This window comes from Ascidia mentula, chromosome 8 (assembly GCF_947561715.1).
Source record: "Ascidia mentula chromosome 8, kaAscMent1.1, whole genome shotgun sequence".
NCBI lineage: Eukaryota > Metazoa > Chordata > Ascidiacea > Phlebobranchia > Ascidiidae > Ascidia > Ascidia mentula.
Genome location: NC_138573.1, coordinates 449,977 through 468,026, shown reverse-complemented (window position 1 = coordinate 468,026; position 18,050 = coordinate 449,977). Strand labels below are relative to the sequence as shown.

At 38.0% G+C, this 18,050-nt stretch overlaps 2 protein-coding genes and 1 pseudogene across 4 annotated transcripts; all 3 read right to left on the bottom strand.

Moving 5' to 3' along the window:
• Window positions 1–307: 307 nt before the first annotated feature.
• Window positions 308–1,327, bottom strand: LOC145910673 (serine racemase pseudogene; annotated as a pseudogene).
• Window positions 1,328–3,085: 1,758 nt separating this feature from the next.
• Window positions 3,086–4,561, bottom strand: LOC145911375 (serine racemase-like). Its single transcript, XM_082998694.1, has one exon. The coding sequence runs from the start codon at window positions 4,501–4,503 to the stop codon at window positions 3,454–3,456; it is 1,050 nt and encodes a 349-aa protein (XP_082854820.1). The 5' UTR covers window positions 4,504–4,561; the 3' UTR covers window positions 3,086–3,453.
• Window positions 4,562–4,946: 385 nt separating this feature from the next.
• LOC145911739 (THO complex subunit 2-like) lies at window positions 4,947–17,012 on the bottom strand. 3 transcript variants are annotated; one of them, XM_082999166.1, is made up of 40 exons: window positions 16,736–17,006; window positions 16,603–16,661; window positions 16,444–16,535; window positions 16,070–16,192; window positions 15,777–15,898; window positions 15,454–15,587; window positions 14,897–15,066; window positions 14,651–14,743; window positions 14,427–14,567; window positions 14,078–14,250; window positions 13,584–13,779; window positions 13,187–13,222; window positions 12,997–13,127; window positions 12,654–12,755; window positions 12,507–12,591; window positions 12,352–12,445; window positions 12,033–12,113; window positions 11,878–11,974; window positions 11,704–11,821; window positions 11,342–11,521; window positions 10,318–10,482; window positions 9,871–10,008; window positions 9,489–9,626; window positions 9,289–9,433; window positions 8,847–9,004; window positions 8,417–8,545; window positions 8,143–8,283; window positions 7,980–8,039; window positions 7,683–7,798; window positions 7,533–7,624; window positions 7,159–7,185; window positions 7,010–7,079; window positions 6,881–6,957; window positions 6,456–6,575; window positions 6,329–6,375; window positions 5,812–5,847; window positions 5,579–5,723; window positions 5,365–5,420; window positions 5,246–5,310; window positions 4,947–5,046 (listed from the first exon to the last, which is right to left on the bottom strand). In XM_082999166.1, exons 1-40 carry the CDS (start codon window positions 16,807–16,809, stop codon window positions 5,034–5,036), a joined length of 4,239 nt encoding a protein of 1,412 aa, XP_082855292.1. In that variant the 5' UTR covers window positions 16,810–17,006; the 3' UTR covers window positions 4,947–5,033. The 3 variants fall into 3 exon arrangements, with proteins under 3 accessions (XP_082855292.1, XP_082855291.1, XP_082855290.1); XM_082999165.1 differs by lacking the exon at window positions 4,947–5,046 and having other exon boundaries at window positions 5,096–5,310; window positions 16,736–16,828; window positions 16,891–17,012; XM_082999164.1 differs by lacking the exon at window positions 4,947–5,046 and having other exon boundaries at window positions 5,096–5,310.
• Between the last annotated feature and the right edge of the window lie 1,038 nt (window positions 17,013–18,050).

Below are 18,050 nucleotides of genomic sequence, written 5' to 3'. Positions count from 1 at the left end.
AAAGTGGGCTACAGAAGAAAAAAACGCATTCGTTCAAGTTCAAGATTTCCTTTAATTAATTATTTTTATTAAAGTATGTTTTTAAACTCACACCACACACGTACAAAACGTAATTCGCAATATTCAGAACATATAAAAACAACCATTGCCGCTATACTTCTACGGGTTGTTTCAAAGTGCTTATTTGTAAACGCAAACATAAACATATCATTAATGGGAACATTTAGCGCGTTTGCAGCACAATCGCAAATAAACGTAACATGAACACAATAATATGAAATAACATTAAAAATTAAATACAAATATGTCAAAATAACCCTAAAATCGTTTCTCCGTCAACATTTCCTCCACACAAAACAATTCCAACATTTTTTACACTTCCATCACAGTTTTTGGCAGAAGAAAATTTCTCCCCGATAACAGCGGCAACTCCCAGACCAGAAGTGGGTTCAATTACCAGTTTACATCTCTCCCAAACTAACTTCATTGCTTCCAGTATTTTATCCTCACTCACCAATATAACGTCATCAACAAAATCCCTTATAATGGGCCATGTATTTTCATATATGTTCACCCTAACTCCATCGGCTATGGTAGCAGGCATATTCTGTAATAACGTACGATAACCGTTTCGTTTGGACAAATAACAATCATTTGCGTTTTCAGGTTCAGCCGCATAAATTTTGATGGATGGTTTAAGTTGTTTGGCAGCGATGGCGATCCCACTTATCATGCCACCGCCACCAACAGGCGCTATAATCGCATCCAAATCAGGATTTTCTTGTAACATTTCTATGGCCATTGTCCCGTGCCCCGCAATTAAATCCGGGCAAGTAGTTGGGTGGATGAGCAGAGCGTTATCTTTGGAACAAATCTCTTGCACTTTCCGCATCCTTCCGCCAGGTGTCGCTTCACACTCGACCACATTCCCGCCATAATTTCGAACTGCTTCTTTTTTGCACTTCGAGGCATTAAAGGGCACGACAACGTCCAAGGTCAAACCGAACACGTGGCACGCTTTGCTCAAAGCTTGTCCGTGATTTCCGCAGCTGTGAGTCACCAACTTAACGTTCCTTCTTCCCTGTAAGTTTTCTTTTAACAAAGCCACAGCGTTCACGGCCCCTCTGTACTTGAAACTTCCGGTTTTCTGCAAGTTTTCGGCTTTGAGGAAAAGTTTCCTTCCCGAGATACGATCCAAGGTGGAGCATCGAATAACTGGGGTGTAGTTTATGAAGTCCTTGATTCGGTGGGACGCCTGATTGACATCTTGGAATGTTATGCAATACTTGTTAGAAGTTGTGGAGTCGATTCGTTTTTTTGTGTCCATTCCAGCTTGCTGTGATGACCTTGGAATATAAGCAACGTAATTGGCAACTTGTTTTGAGATATTTTTTGTCGTCTTTTGATACCCAAAATTATGGCATTTGAGAAAAAGAAATAATCGGACGTGACCTGGTGCTCCCCCTCTTATAAGGCTGCCCGGGATGGCTTCGTTCGTAAATGTTGTGATTTAACTTATATTTAAATAAACAGTTGAGATTTTATGAAGCAGAAGAATGTTTACCTTTCGCCTGTTTTCTTCCAACTGATTCCTTTGTTCCAAGAAGAAGATTTGAATCGTTTCATAGTTTTTTAATACTAAAGATGATTCCTGTAGTAAAAAGGTTGTGTTAAATACATTTTATTAGAAATTATTCAAGAGATTAAATTAGTGAAAAATTATGATAAAAAATACGTGTTTTGCTTAAGGATAAGAAAATATGTTCACAATTAATTCCGTTTACGCATGTGATTGTTTATCTCTGTTGCGGATGAAGATTTCATCTGTTAATTCGTATTTGTTTGAAGGTTTGGTGGGTTTTCAAGGTAGAACACAAAATGTTAAGCATTGGAATATTCCCACTGACTGAGTCGAAAGTTGATGCATCGGCAGATGTAGTTACCAGACTGTATGTCATAAACGTATAAACTTATGTAATAAGATTATACAGGTTTAACGATGCCTCAATGACGCTGGCGCATGAGTCTCAATAGATATGTTTGTCCTGATTTGCTCTGTCTCTTCTACTCATACTCTCAGGTATCCAAAGTTCTCCAGATGAACAGTGTGTTCTTAAATGCCAACAGGCTCCGCTTGTAGAACATTGGCACAAAGGCACATAGCATTGATTTCAATAGAATGTCATCAAGCTGTTTCGATCAGAATAGTAATTCCAAAAAAGAATGTTGATTCCGAGATGAAATAAATTTACAAAAACACACTTGGTTTTTTATGCTCCCTGTACTAGGAGCTGATTGGTCGGTTCTGTCAAGTGATGTTATGTAACGCTTGAGATAATATAATACAAGAACAAGGATACAGGGTATCTATAAACAATGACGCAACGTCGCTAACTGGTAAACAGGACGTTGGTTCAGATTGACGGAAGACAATTGGCCATTAAGTCATTGGGGAACATATTTCGGGGTTGAGTTTAGACAAAATAGGTTCTCATCAGGACATGCTATGCTTCACGAAGACATCATTGGGTTATGTTGCGCAAGAGGCTGCTATCGGTTATTATGATGTCATGGTGCGATGCTGCAAAAGTTATGACGTCACGATCTCTGAGGTTCGCAGGAGTTACACAAAAGGGGTTGCATGAGGGTAGTTGTGATAAATTTGTTCCAGTGTTTACCGCATGTATTTCAGGTGTGCAACTAGAACTTTTTTGACCACACCGGGAATTGAACCCAGGATATCCTTACCACGAATCCCATTAGGTTTTCTGCTTGACCAATGTTGAAACATGACGATGATACTTATACACTAGACCCCCTTTATACACGTACATTGAAAATACGACTAGTAATCGTTTCATTTGTGCCACTGGGCGGCGCCAAACTGACAAACAGGAAGACCAGGTTTTTCACTTTAATCTACAACCCTTCCATAATGAACAATGCTCTCCACTGATTACATGTGCTTTCCAGCACATATTTGACCATGGTCCAATTATATTTTGTTACAATATATTTGTTCAAGATTATTTCAAGACAGGCTAGTTGTGACCCACTGATGTTGTTGTAGTAATATTTCATTCAAGTTTATTCATGTTTTGTAATTGTTTGTTTCAAACATCTTTATGTAATGCGGGTTGGTATACACAAAATCTATGTTTTGATTTTTAAGCAATTTATGAAAGTGTTTGGATAAACAATCGACAGCTTTTGCAAATATTGTGGTATCTGGTGAGTTAATGGGAAACTTTTAGATTGTGGTCAGAAACAAGACAGCAACATTCTGTGCATTTCTTCAACAAAAGACGTGAGTACAATTGCACCAATTAATTTAAAAATATTAGGTGGAGAAGTTAGAAACAAAAATTACGATAAAATCATTTTGATCATATAAACTCTAAGTGTACTACATATCATTCAAAACATATTTACATGTACCATAAAATCAGGACACTAAAAAAAATTGGCAACAGCATTCAAATCAACATTTCCACCACACAAAACAATTCCAACATTTTTGACACTTTCATCACAGTTTTTGGCAGAAGAAAATTTCTCCCCGATAACAGCGGCAACTCCCAGACCAGAAGTGGGTTCAATTACCAGTTTACATCTCTCCCAAACTAACTTCATTGCTTCCAGTATTTTATCCTCACTCACCAATATAACGTCATCAACAAAATCCCTTATAATGGGCCATGTATTTTCACCAATATTCACTTTAACACCATCTGCAATGGTTTTTGGGGTAGTTGCTAGTGGTGTACGGTAACCATTTTGTTTGGACAAATAGCAATCGTTTGCAATTTCAGGTTCAGCCGCATAAATTTTGATGGATGGTTTAAGTTGTTTGGCAGCCATGGCAATCCCACTTATCATGCCACCGCCACCAACAGGCGCTATAATCGCATCCAAATCTGGGTTTTGTTTTAACATTTCTATGGCCATAGTGCCTTGGCCTGCTATCACTTCAGGGGTTTGGCTGGCATGGATAATATTCCCACCCATGTCATTGTGGACTTCAACACATTTGTCAGCCCTGCCTTGCTCTGTGGGTTCGCAAAGTACGACATTTCCACCATAACCTTTCACTGCTTCAATTTTACACTGCGGTGCATTTCTAGGCATAACTATGTATGAAGGAATGTTAGAAAGCTGTGCAGCTTTGGCCAAAGCCTGACCATGGTTTCCACTGCTGTGGGTCACAACGCATGCATTTGATTTTGTGTTTTCACACAAAGCAGCCACAGCATTAATTGCACCTCTGATTTTAAACGAACCAGTTTTCTGCATATTTTCTGCTTTCAAATACAGATTCCTTCCAGCTAGATTGTTTAAATGCGAACATTCGAACATAGGCGTGCAGTGCACTTTCGACTGCACGCGCGTCCAAGCTTTCTCGATATCCGCATACGAGACAACATATTGCTCCTTGCCCATCTTTCCTCCAAATGTCTTCGTTCCAAAAGTTACCTTGAGACTTTTCCGCAAGAACAATCTCATTCCAGGCCAAAGATACGAGCAGAGTGACGAGAATTATTGATGAGATATTTTCTCTTCAATATTTCATGCCCGCGGAAAGGGACTTCCCCTAGCTACAGGAGGCGTTACGGTCACGTGGTTAATTTTTTTTCTCTTTTAGTAAATAAATTTCAAAGTCCGCCTCCTACCATTAATTTTAACAAACAGAGTTTGTTCTAAAATTTCTCAACAAAGTCCAGAATTGTCGTATTTGTCTCCATCTTAATTGCTTTCCAAGCTGCAGTACGTTTATGGTAGAGCTCCATTATTAATGCCATAATTGGGAGTTTTTCGGTAGCCAGGGTTTTAATTAGAGAATACTTTATGATCTGCTGTTTTGAATAATTCATCATACACTAAGAACGCCTTTGCAATAAAGACATTTTGCTTCAAGCACAAAATCCTGTCTATTTCACCACAGACGTAGTTACAAAAAATGGCATTTATTGACATAAGTTCTGTCACGCATGGAAAAATCATCTCCATATAAATTGCCGTTGGGTGTCGCCGTTTCATCTGCGGGATGTGAGGAAAATGTTAAGGAAAGCTGGTAAACTTTCAGTTGTGGCAAGGTGATAATAAGTTAACAATCAAGCAAGAATTTAATCGCAACTTTATCCATGGTACGCTCACTTAACGACCCACTAACTAGTGCGCAACTCCTTGGATTGTTGCAATACAGGGAGAGTTCAACAAAGAATTAAGTTTAACATAGAAAGGATATTCTCTTTCGGTTTTCGTGTTTCGCTCTTTGCTCATCCGATCTCGTTTCGAATCGTTCTCAACATCCTGGGATGGAGGAAAAAGTTGGGTAAATAATTAAGGACAATTATATTCTCACACCTTTTTGGTCCTCGACTCCTTTCTTGGTTTTTCCTTCTCCTTGCTGCGACGATCGCCTAAAACAACGTAAACAATAATTTCAGAACGTGTAACAATCATTTGATAAAATTACGAATCAAGTTGGGATTAACAGCATGACCAACAGTTGAGGGAAACTCCCCAATTTCGGGAGATCACCCAACTGGATAAGTGATGACAACATCGTTCCTCTCACCATTTTCCGCCTTCATCCTTTTCGCGGTTTCCCCTTCCCTAGGACTCGTCATCTCCCGCTTCCTCTCTTTACTCTTCCTTGATTTCCTCATTTCCGCATCACCCGCAGTTCCGTTCTCAGCAACCTCCTTTTCCGCCGTCTTCTTCTGAAAAAAAAAACTTAACTTGTTATTTCTATGAAAACCTCCCGACAGTTTTTTGGAACAACAATAATGTGAAGGGGTTTTTCCCCACCTTGCTTTCTTTGTCCCTCTTCTCGACCCGGGAGTCCTACGTACACATGTGGATAGTGGTAAAACGCTTGACGTAACAATGACGTCACACTGGGTCTGACGTCACGTTCGGTAGGACATGGTCGAAACGGTTTTCGAACGAGCGTGGGCAAAAAGTAACACGAGGTAAAGCAAAATACATAAACACAAATCTAAAGTTGAAAACACCAAACCAACTCTACTTATGATTGCACACCACATTCCGCTACGCATGGCTGGCTAGGAATTAACAGTAAAAAAAGCAAGATGACGTCAAAGTCACGTCATAACAGTGTCACATAAAAAATGAAGTCGGCAGTTTGGAACATCTGAAGTTAAGATTCATCCCACGAAGAAGCTAATTTTTGTTGGAAACACTGGATACGAGTGATGTCAAAAAGAACCGGGTAAACACTGTTTTCGGGCGTCGGATTGAGATGGTTTGAAGTTGGACTTCACGATCTAGCAGCTGTTGTAAGACGCGTCATGTTTAAACTAACCTTTCCCGATGTTGCAGCAGAAGAATCCACTTTACGGCGTTTGTGATCTACATAAACACAAAACGCCTGAAAAACATTCTTGTTCGAAGTGGGGTTCGAACCCACGACCCTCGGCTTTAATGAATACCTCTCTCAGATGACGCTGCTGCTCCATCTTGTTGCTCAGTAGGTTTGTGGGATGTCGTCTTCTTCTCAATCGATTTCCTGCTTGAATCCTCTTTGTGAGATTTCGATCGAGGGGCATCCCCTATAAAGAGACAGACAGTTTGGACAAAAACATGAGAAAAGTGTTAATAATCTTCGATCAAAAATGTAAAATCTGTGGGAAATAAAAATTAAAACGCAGCCATGCTGGATCAGCCCCTTTTTACGAAAATGGGTACGATATGAAAAACCAAGCTCGCGGTGAGGTTTGAACTCACGACCCTGGGAATCCAGGCCCGCATTGTAGCCAAGATGTACTTTGTACAGTATTTTGTAATTAAGGATTTGACGATAGTCGTTCTACCAGAAACCTCGCAACAAAATCTCAAGAAAATCGTTGAAATTTACCCAAAGCAAGTGACTTCTCCTTGCTGGTCGCCCGATCGCCTGAAGGTTTCCCGGAACTTCGGTCTTTTTTCTCTTTGCTAAAAAAATTACCGTAAAATACATTCCGAACTATCGACAACCATACGCCACCTGTGTGCATCCTCCGATTTTCTTTTCACACTTTTTTCTCTGCTTTTTCCGCGGTCTTTGCTGGATTTATCTGAAGTAAAATTTCTATGTTTATATCCACGTGCAAACATAAAGTGGCAGGAAAGTGATTTTAGATAAATTAAATTTACCTGATGGCGCCGACTTTTCACTCCCACCTGGAACAAAAATATTTTAAAGATTTCGTTGGATATTATAGTTCAATATCGTGAACCGACGTGAAATTGTTGAACTACAGCCCCCTAAGACCATTGTGAAGACCTGCTTTTCGGAGAGATTATAGGTGGCACCAAACCTTTACGAAAGAAACCAGATGGTGTTCGTGGTCCCTCATTTGCTACTTAAGTGCTCCCCAGACTGATATGAGCCCGGTTGCTACCCCTGCCTATGGGTTGATAGTTGTAATGATTTAACGAAAGTTACAAGAAAGCTACATGAAAATTATTAAGGTTCTCCTTTCCAGAAAAATTTCCCCAACAAAATTAAAGAATTTCGTGCAACTAACTTGATTTTGATTTGTCTTTTGGTGCTGCTTTGTTGTGGAATCCATGTTCGGGAATTATGTGAGGTTTCCTAGCTTTCAACATTCCAGAATACCTAATTGTGACGTAACATATGTATGACAATTAAGTTTTATGGCAATCGAACGTCTCACCCCATGGCGAGAGCGAATAGATCGGGTCTCTTGTCTTTTTCTTCATTTCTTATTTTGTCGATTCGTTTTTCCAGGGCTCCAGCGAGACTCAAAACAGCGGGAAAGTGAGGAAGAATCTGAAATAATCGAGTAATTATTAACACAGGAAACATCACGTGAGCTCCAGACAGATGGCAAATGTTTCGACTCATCAGCTTGTATCACAATATTGATGCGTATAAAAGGTGTTCTTTGTAAACAATGTATAGGGTTTAAATTTATCAGGTTATTGTTTTAATATCTGGTTCAGACACTAACCTTTGTGAGGATCATGAGGGCGTTCCTGATCTGAGTGTACTCCTTTGACTCGAGACACACCTAGTGGCGAATATATCAAGCATAAATAAAATATCCAGTTTTTTAATCATTAATCACATTAAATAACAAACAATCTTACGTAAACTTAATAAGGAACACTTACCACAATAGCTTTGGTTAGTTTATATTGCCACTTATGGCAGACATGTCTGAAGTTTTCGTAGTCAAGTTGGTTCGCTTTGCTCGTCCCATCAGCATTGTTAGCTCGAAGCACGGTCACGAAACCAGGGAAGTCCCCACATTCCTGTTGACGGAATTAAAATAAAGTTTTTGGGTTCAGCTGAGAGACCTCGGGCGCCGTTGATATGATTAAGGTTCGTTACATAATCTTTTATCAAGTTTTCTTAAGACTTCTTTCAAGTGAAAGCTCGTGCTACCTTGTCATACGTAGATTTATCGGCGTGCCACCTTCCCGCTATCTCCAACATGGTACAAAGAAACCTCCCGTAGCGGGACGCTTCGTTCTCGGTGAAACTCGCAACAGTGTAAGAAATATCAGAGAATACCTGGAACGTAACAAGTTTAACAATAGGACATGGTCGAGTTGCACAATTCCACTGTTTATAAACTATTAACTGATGACGGTTTGAAAACTGAACTAAGAACACGCAATCCGGTGCAAGGGAATATAATTCGGTGCAAGAGAATATAATTCGGTGCAAGAGAATATAATTCGGTGCAAGAGAATATAATTCGGTGCAAGAGAATATAATTCGGTGCAAGAGGTTAAACGCGACGCGAAGTGATAATATTTCTATGGAATATTGTTGAACATCAGGAAATATTCATCACAAATTTTTATTCTACCCTGTCGAAGCAAAGTAACGTTGAGAAGTTTGGTGTCTTCAGCTGGTGGAGGATGTGGATGAACTTGGCACAATAAACTGCATCCAGAGGAGAGAAGATACTACGTGGGAATACACAGAGCTGCAGGAACTTGGTGATCGTGTCGTTCTTTGTAGTCTCTGAAAATCGTAGTGCGTGGGATAAAATATAGCAGCATTAGAAAATCGTTAGAACGAATTAACGTCAAGGCACAAAAGGCAAAATGCAATAAAAAATAACCGAACAAACTGATGAAAGCAACCATGTTTTTATTTTTTCTACATTCAAGTTTATTTGATATTCCACAGACAGCAAATCGTTACACGCGTTTCTACATCTGGAAAAAATGATTCGGATTCTAAACAGAAAAATTACGATTGTTTGAATCGAGAAGTCAGACGGTAAGCGTTGAACGAAGACTTACTCGCCAAAAACCATCCGGATTTTTCGCTCTCGAATCTGGCCCGGACTCTGCTCCTGTACTCATCCTGCTTCTTCTCCTCCTCCTTCAACTTCTGGATGAGATTCTCGCATCTTTCTCTCTCTCTCCTCTTCCGCGTGTCGTGGGACTGACGAAACAATCGGTTTGTTACGTCACAATAGATCAACACAATCGTCACCCACCCCTTCATGTTCAATTCCTTGTAAAGTTTGTTTGAGTTTGCTAATTTCACGGCTGTATGCTGGGCGTGGGAGGTCAATGTCATACAAGGTCAGGGTCCAGAATGTTGTGTAGAAACGTGGTGAGATGTCCAACCACACCTTGACACGTAAGCACAAGAAAGTTACGGGAAGCACACAAGATGAAGAACGTATTTGTTGTCAACATAAACAGGTTGGGTAAACACGTGGAATAAGTAGGTTTGGTGTTCCAAGATATCCGTCCATCGGAAACTTTTAAACACAAGATAAACTATGCCAGGAGTAGGTTTTGCTTTAACTTATCTTGAAAAGTTTGATTGAGCAAACAAACATTTGGTTTTACAATAGTTATTACATGGCTTACCTTGTTTGAATGCATGGTGCTAACCAACGAACAGATTGGAGAAATAACAGATTCTGCTGCGTTGATATATCTCTGTGTTTTGTCCTGGTCCGACTTCGGTTTCGAACGATCTTGTTTACGAAGTTCGTCATATTTTGTCTGCGAGAAGTATATCAGTTGTAACTTATGTGTCCTAATGTTATGTCCAGTGTTGAATCCTGTGATGTTTCGACCACAATTGTCTACCTTGCTGGCGGCCACTCAGTTTTACGAGTTTTGCTATGGATATTTTCTCTTTCATATTAAGCAACTATTACAGGAGAACCCGAAACTACACCAGCGGCACAAATATTACTTTGTAGAAAACTGCTTTATCAACTTACAAAGTCGGAAACACCATTACGTAAATTTAATTCAAAAACTTAAACCAGTTTGATTCGAATCTGCAAGGTCCTCAGTTTTCCTTACGTTTATCTGATGTGCAAACATAGGTCTTGACAGGAAGAATGCAACGTCAGCTGGAGTGTGGAATTCATCGGCTAAAACGTCTATGGCTGGAAATCTTCTTAAATATTCATCGATTCCGAGTTGGATGGCAAGGAAATTTCCAAACTGAACCAACGTATCATGACACTGGAAGTATAACAATGGGTTAATGAGTGGGTGAAGATTCAAAATAAAGTAACAAAAGCTTTGAAACATGGCCATGATGAGTTATGAGATACAAGCATGGGCGTATCCAGGGGGGGGGTCCGAGGGGTCCGGACCCCCCCCTTTTGTGAAATATTTTGGTCTTTTTTGATAGCCAAACAAACGCCGCTGTATTTTTTCGTCAAAATCCGCGTGAAAACCAGAAATTTTCTTTGACGTTGACCTAAAAACCGCATCGTGTTGCATTCGCCATTGTTTCCAAACAGGGAGCGTTGTTACCGAACACTTGGCATTGTTACCAAACATGTTGCATTGTTACGAAACAAGTGTCATTTTTCGTCAGTTCTTGGACGAAACGTCGTTTTTTAGTGGCCACGTTGTAATGACAAGCGGTTTACTTGCGTGAAAGTCAATTAGTTTAGTTGTTAAACTTTCCATAGCGTTACACAATTGCGCAAGCCAGAAAGCCACCGTTTATGTGACGATTGGCGCGAACACCGGCGTTCGTGTTTTGCGATTCTCGCCCACAATAGTTTATACCTGAAAATCGGGGAATTCCCTAAAAAAAATTGGACCCCCCCCTTTAAAAATTCCTGGATACGCCCCTGGATACAAGTAACAGTTTTACTTTCACCCAGGAAGGACTTTTACAGTAGGGTGGAATATAAGGATCCCCGACGGTGAGGTTTGAACCCACAACCCTATGATTTGGTGAGCTGTGCCACAGACCCAATTAATCCCAGGTGATATTTTGTCTCGCATATAGAATAGCAAGTTAAAGAGGATCTCGCCCCTTTTTTACCTCCTTGGGATTAAGACCATGGAACCTAATTTATTTTACCTGATCGGTCAACTTTCCTACAAGTTTAAGGTGGATATCCTGATCTCCATGAAAGACGATCCCTTGTCGTTGTTGAGCCATCAGAAGACACAGAGGGATTGCGAGATTCTCTTCCGTCAACGCTTCCTTCAATCGATTCGAAGACTTCTTCGTATTCCGGATTTGACCGAAGTAACCGCCCTGAAAATTACGAAATTTCTGAATTAACCCAAATATTCAGGAGTTAAAGACGTCCTTAACACAATCCTATGTCAAGGGTTTTTACAGAAAGTAAAATCTTTTAGTGTTTGCAGGTTTTGTCCCAAACCCAACTCATCAAACACCCACAACTGAACACTCCAATGTTTAGAATTATTTCAAACCTCAGCTTTAAGAATTTCTCCCCCGGCTAAAGCTTCAAGTTGTTCGTTCGTTATTTCCTCAGAAATTTCTATTCCCGACATTTTCTGAACCACTTCCTTCATTATCAGCAAATCCAGACTAGAAAAACAGAAATAATATATTTTGAAGAGCGGTTACAAACAATATATTTTTACCTTTTTCCTGCTTTAAGTTGGTTTGCAACATATTGCAACAGCCCAGATAGTTCAATAGGATATTTCTTGAAGATCGCGCCACAAAAACTCGCAAGACCTGTTGTAAAAAACACCAATAAGTTTCAAAAATAAACCACAGAAATAATTTTTGTTACTTTGAAGCCAGTTTGAAATATTTGTGTCGTCATGCTTCATTCGTTCCTTGAGTGGGTTCGCGAGGGCTTCTATAATGCAGACTGAACACAAAAATCAACAAAGTTAAGGAATTAATTTTGTTGTTAAAATTCATGATACACAACTATTTACATACAAGAGTGAAACATGATCAACTAACATAAATTATTTTCCTTTATATTTAATTCAGGAAACCAGAATCATGTTTAAAATGCCTTCCTTATGAAATTAACTTAAGCTATTCCTGGGTTAGAGTTATTGCTAAATAAGTTGAACAATCACAATGTAGGTGAAGGATACAAGCAAGGACATCGTAAGTAAGATTTGTGAGATATTTCAGTGCATCAACAACCGGCAGTATCAGATTGTCGTAACGTTGAATCTGTGACAATATCTGCAAAAAAACAACTAGATTATAACCCTGTAAACACCAGGCACCACTTTATATTTCATACACAATCGAACAGAATAGTTGGGTTGCTGTGACTCAATTTTCCCATTTGCCTTCCAGTTTGTTTCACATTTTCTTTAGTGAGTCGTCTAAAATAATATGACATTTATGCAAGGTCAGCAGTTTTGGGGCAAGCGTACAAACCACATACCTCATAATGTACTTGGTGCGGTCGATAGTGTGACATTTCGCAAGCATAAGCTGGGGATATTTTTCATACGTTGAGTTTTTCCATTCCCCATAAAGTCTATACCTGGAAAAAGTTTCAACTTTTTTAGTATTCACATAACTCACTGTGGTTAATTTTTTGCCAACTTCCAAAACATTTTCGCATTAATTTTGTGTGTTGTCAAATGTATATTTTTGCCTTACTTAATATTTTATTAATATCTTCTGTTTATTACATCTTAGTTCAAATTTAAAAATTAACTGTTTTAAATTTTACCGGTTCTCAGGTGCTAAACGTTGAACTACAGAAAGTAGTTTATACCCACCTAGTTTGGTATGACAGTGGTTTTATAACGGACCATATTTCCTCCGATATGTTGGCATTGCATTCAAGTAATGACAACGACGGGAGTAAAACGAGACTTATAACGTTCAGCCACCCTCCGTATACTTCATGCTGTAGAAGTGAAAAATAATGTAAGATTTTATATTTGTAAATGTTCCAACTAAACTTACCATTGCTTGTTGATTGTGTGTGTTGGAGGCTTGGTACTGGAATACATCAACATAAAGTTGTTGTGAAGAAATGTTGCAATTTTAAAAAAAACACATCACTACAGAAAGATATAACATATAACAATCATGTCAACATTTGGATACAAATTTTTACAAGGGTTACAAGAATAATGCAAATTTATATTTTGCTACAATCTGTCAGTCACCATGGAGCAGCACAGACTGATTCATGTAGTTTAGTTTTAAAATATTTTTTCTGGGTATTAAGTAACAGTTTGAACACGAAAGATTATCCAGTTAGGAACCGAAACTTTAACACACGTAGGTGCAAAAAATCTGCTACTTTGAATAAAAAACAAAGCTAACATGCTGGACATAATAATAAGAAATTACCAACCTCCTTCACAAAACTTTTCCCCATCCTGACGATCTTCATGAGTAGGATCGGATCAAGGGATGTGTAAGGTCCCAACATCTTCAACATGGGGAATACGGAGGTTGGAAGATCGGAGAAGGAAGATACAGCACTTGGAAGCAAGCAATGTCGGGGGTAAGAGATTTTTGTCGATTTTGTCCCATGTACGCAACCATTTCTACAGAATACAACACAAGTCATTGTATCTCCTGCATTTGTTGAAAATCATGTTTTATATAGTTTTTTTGTCTGTTTTATGAACAAAATAACTTAAATATTAATCAGTACTGTGAGATTTCAACAAGTGCTTAATATTATTTGAGGCCATCTTCGAGTAATTTACTGTGGGATGAAAACTTCTAGTTAACCATGAATTGTGGTTTTCCTCAAAAAAACATCAAACAAAATCATTTTGTTAAATGAGAACTTTGCACAATATTGGATTTAATGAACACCATTAACACACAAACACTAACTTTTTGTATAGAGGATCTATGAGGTAAGAAACAAGCTTGCACATCGCAGTTGCGATTGGTTTGTGTGAAATCATTTGGTTCCAGGAAAATTTCTCCAACAACTTTTGAGCATTTTCCCAATCTCCGATGAGGAAAAGAGCTTCACATAATCCAAACTTCTGGTTTCCTGCTTTCTGGAATTTAAATTTTGTCATCAAATAAAAGCAATAAATGCTCAGTGAACAAAGTGGCCTTAAACATGCTGAATTATTTTATTCTACACATTTTTTAAAACCACTTTCTATGTATTTTGTTTTGCTATTGTCAATGTATAGTATTTAAATTTTAAATGTTGGTTCAGCCAACTTACATCCACATCCATCTTGTTCGTCTTTTCCTCTTTCTTCTCGGTTGGATTAAGGACCATCACGGTGCTCCTTCTTGCCTCTTCCTTCGTCTCATCCACATATTTCTCCCAATCAGTGTGAAGTTCATCATCACTCGGAGTCAACTAAAATGTAGAAGGTTTTGCATTTTACCATTGGTGTTGGTGATAGTTTTGCGCAACAGTGTAAAAATGGTGAAAAAACCCACATGTAGAAGGAGATCATCAAGTGCGATGAGTTTGTGTTGAACAAGAAGTGCAGCTGCATTGTACAAAGATGCTGGGGTTGGAGTTTTGCTTGTCTGTAAATAAAAACAAGATCATTTTCATAAACAAAGTACAGTAAATTCATTACATTTTCCAGAATAACACGGAAAAATATGTGGCCTGCTTTGAAAGCATGGTAAAGCTTATAAACTCAAATGCATAAAATAACTTGTGTAATTGTCACCAACCTTGTAATGCTGAAACTTGAATCCCACAAGATGACAAAGTGTGGAACGTTCGCACAAAATAAGATAATTATCAACAAGAGGAACAAACAACTCCTGTGCAAGTTCAAGGTGACATTCAAAAGATTCCAATATTAAATCCAACACTCTGTTTGGGTCGATGTTGAAACAACCTTCACAAAAATGGCGTTAGAAATACAGACACAGTTAACTCACTGTAAAGTAAAGGTAACATTAAAACCACAACTGTCAAAAAGTAACAAGCAAGAACAAGGCACAGACCTGGTGAGGTTTGAACTCACAACCCCTTGCATTCATATTCTACCAAAAGTTTCTTTGGTGTGCAAAGTTTTACATTGAATTAATTTGTCAGCATTATTAAAACACAGTCATGGAGCGAGGTAAATTAAATCTGTGACGGCTAAGGCAAAAAGGAAACAAAAAAGATAGTGGCAGAACCTGGTTGGTTGTTTCAAAGGATTGACAAGGAAAAAAGTTAAGTATCACTAATTTACAATTTGTGACAAACTCCTTATTTCACCTCCGATGCCTTCACACACCTATAAGGCCTTTAATGTTATGAAGCAAGTCTGATGCAGCAACTCTGCCCCGTTGTAAATCACCAAGTTCAACACTTAGTTTCGAATATCCTTCCATTTCTTCACGAAGCAAGTTGAACTTCTGCTGTTTGTAACTGTGGACAAATGTGAGGAGGATTATGACAGTTTTAATAAACTCTCATATAAAGAGAAAGTGTGTCAAGTTATCTCATGAATACACATGATTGCCAACTGTGAGGGCCTTTACTTGGCGATCTCAGCTATGGTATAACAATCATTAGGTTCACTGGCATTCAGCTACACAAATAAATAAAAAAACTCACAACAGCCTGGTCTTGGTCTTGATGTACTTCTGTTGGAATTGTTTAGTGCTCGCAATCAGCCCCAAAACTTCAAGAGTTTCAACATCGAGACGTTCTTTTAACAAACTAATTCCAATATCATTCTGAAACATGGATTGTTTAAGGTTAACTACAACTATGGACATCAAACTAAAAGCCTTGGGGTTATTTTGGTAATATATATCTAATGAACACCAATAATTAAAGTTCGAAAAATCACCAATAAAGTGGCAGTTATTGAAGTTATCATTCATAATCACATAAGTTTGTGCAACCTTGCATGATGTTATCAATGAAACAAACTTTTCTTTCCCCTTCTTGTCGTCCAAAGCTCCCAACTCGATATCAACCATGGACAAAACATCAGCAGTCATTGAACAGATTTCCGGGTGTTTCTCCTGGATAGAATATTTTAGGTAGGGTTTCTTTAGTTTATAAATGTTACAACACCTCTGTGTCTACATATGAAAAAATACAAAACATACAAAATTTAGTATACATATAGATATAAATTTATGTATATCAACTAAAAAGTTGATGAAAATAAATTATTCAAATTAGATTTGTTTTATTCATTATCATATGAAAGTAGATCAAACTAAATTTTTGCAAGTGCTTATATATGTATGACACACATTTTTATTCATACCTTTAGAGAGGTTAGAAGTGTTTGAAATTGTTCTGGTTTCAATTCTCCACCAATCACATGATGAATAACTTCGTACCAAGCTCTTCTCACATCTGCATTTACACAAAGTTGTAAAAAAAAATAATTCTGACACAAGCTACAACCTCCATATTCACTCACCATTCTTTGTGTCAACAGAAAACAAGCTGTTTCCCTCATGGTTTTTGAAAAGGTCAACTCTAAATACAAGGAATACAATTTTGTAAACACAACTTTACAAATTCGATGAAAGTCGCATTTCAAACAAGCTTACATTTTACTTTGTCCTTGTTTATCCCAATTCTTGCAAAGTTCTGATGAAACTGCAGAGTAGTTCACCGTTGTCATGCCGATAATTTACCACAAGCTGAAAGTGAAAATATTCTCAAGTCCTTGTTTTTCCAACCACGGACAGCACTTGCTACTGACCAACAGCACGACACATCAAACTCTTTCTACAATGTTTATCGCATCGTTTTTTGTCTTTTAAACAGTTTTCATGCAAAAAGTTTTGACATTAAATTTTCCTAATCACTCTATCTTTGTTGCCTGTCAAAAATAATGCCATTAGGCTATATTCCCACATAAAATGTTGCCAGATAACAAAAAGGCCAATGGTTTCCAAAAACAGCCAAATCGAATTATTTGGGATTTTGTTTAAGTATCCTATTCACAGAGACTCGACGACGACACATGACAACATCAGTATTCAGTTGACAATATTGGAAATTACAAAAGTTAACCTAATTATTATTTATAACTACTACATTTTCATTTACAATCAAACAAAGTAAACGACCAAACATCATATAAATCCAAACACAAACGTTCCCGGCCAAACGATTTTTAATTCTTTAAGTTCAATTTCAGCAAAACTGGCGTGATGCAAAATCACATTTTACAACCAAAAACACATGATGCTAATGACAGGGCAGTTATGGTACTTTTCCTCTAGGACGCGGCGGGATTTTCAGGGCGAAGAAAAAATATTCTCTAGGTCGAAATCGTGCACACAATTACCTTCCTGTAAACTCTGCAGTAACAATTCAGTCTTGTATTTAAGTACACTGAAACTCACTGTTGTAATTTTCATGTTGTGAGTTAGAAATTTGTTTGTGTTTTTTTCTCGATGTTAGAAACGCGCCAAATTATCTTTGTCTCTGGGTGACTAATCAAAAAGTTAAAAACTCCTATTTGACGCGTTAGGACATAAAAAAACATCCTGCTTTTATTGGTTTCATATTTTCCCGTTGGTTTCCCTGTTAAAAGTTTGCAATGCGACCACTGGTTTTACCCCCAATAAATTACAAAATTTACCGCAAAATTGCGCGCGTTACCGGCCTGTTGTTAGTGAGATGTAAGAAAATCAAAACGCGTCGCTGTTAACATCAGCAATACCGTTGACTTGTAGAACCGATTTGTAAAAATAAAACAAAACACAAACATTTTTTATTACAAATTACAAAAACAATCACAAGAAATTTGGACGGAGATGTTAAAGTTACTACGTGCTTGACGAGGAAATCTTTAACAGAACCCAAAACGATTTCTGTGTTTTAACGCGCAATGGTAATTTTAAAATTATTAAA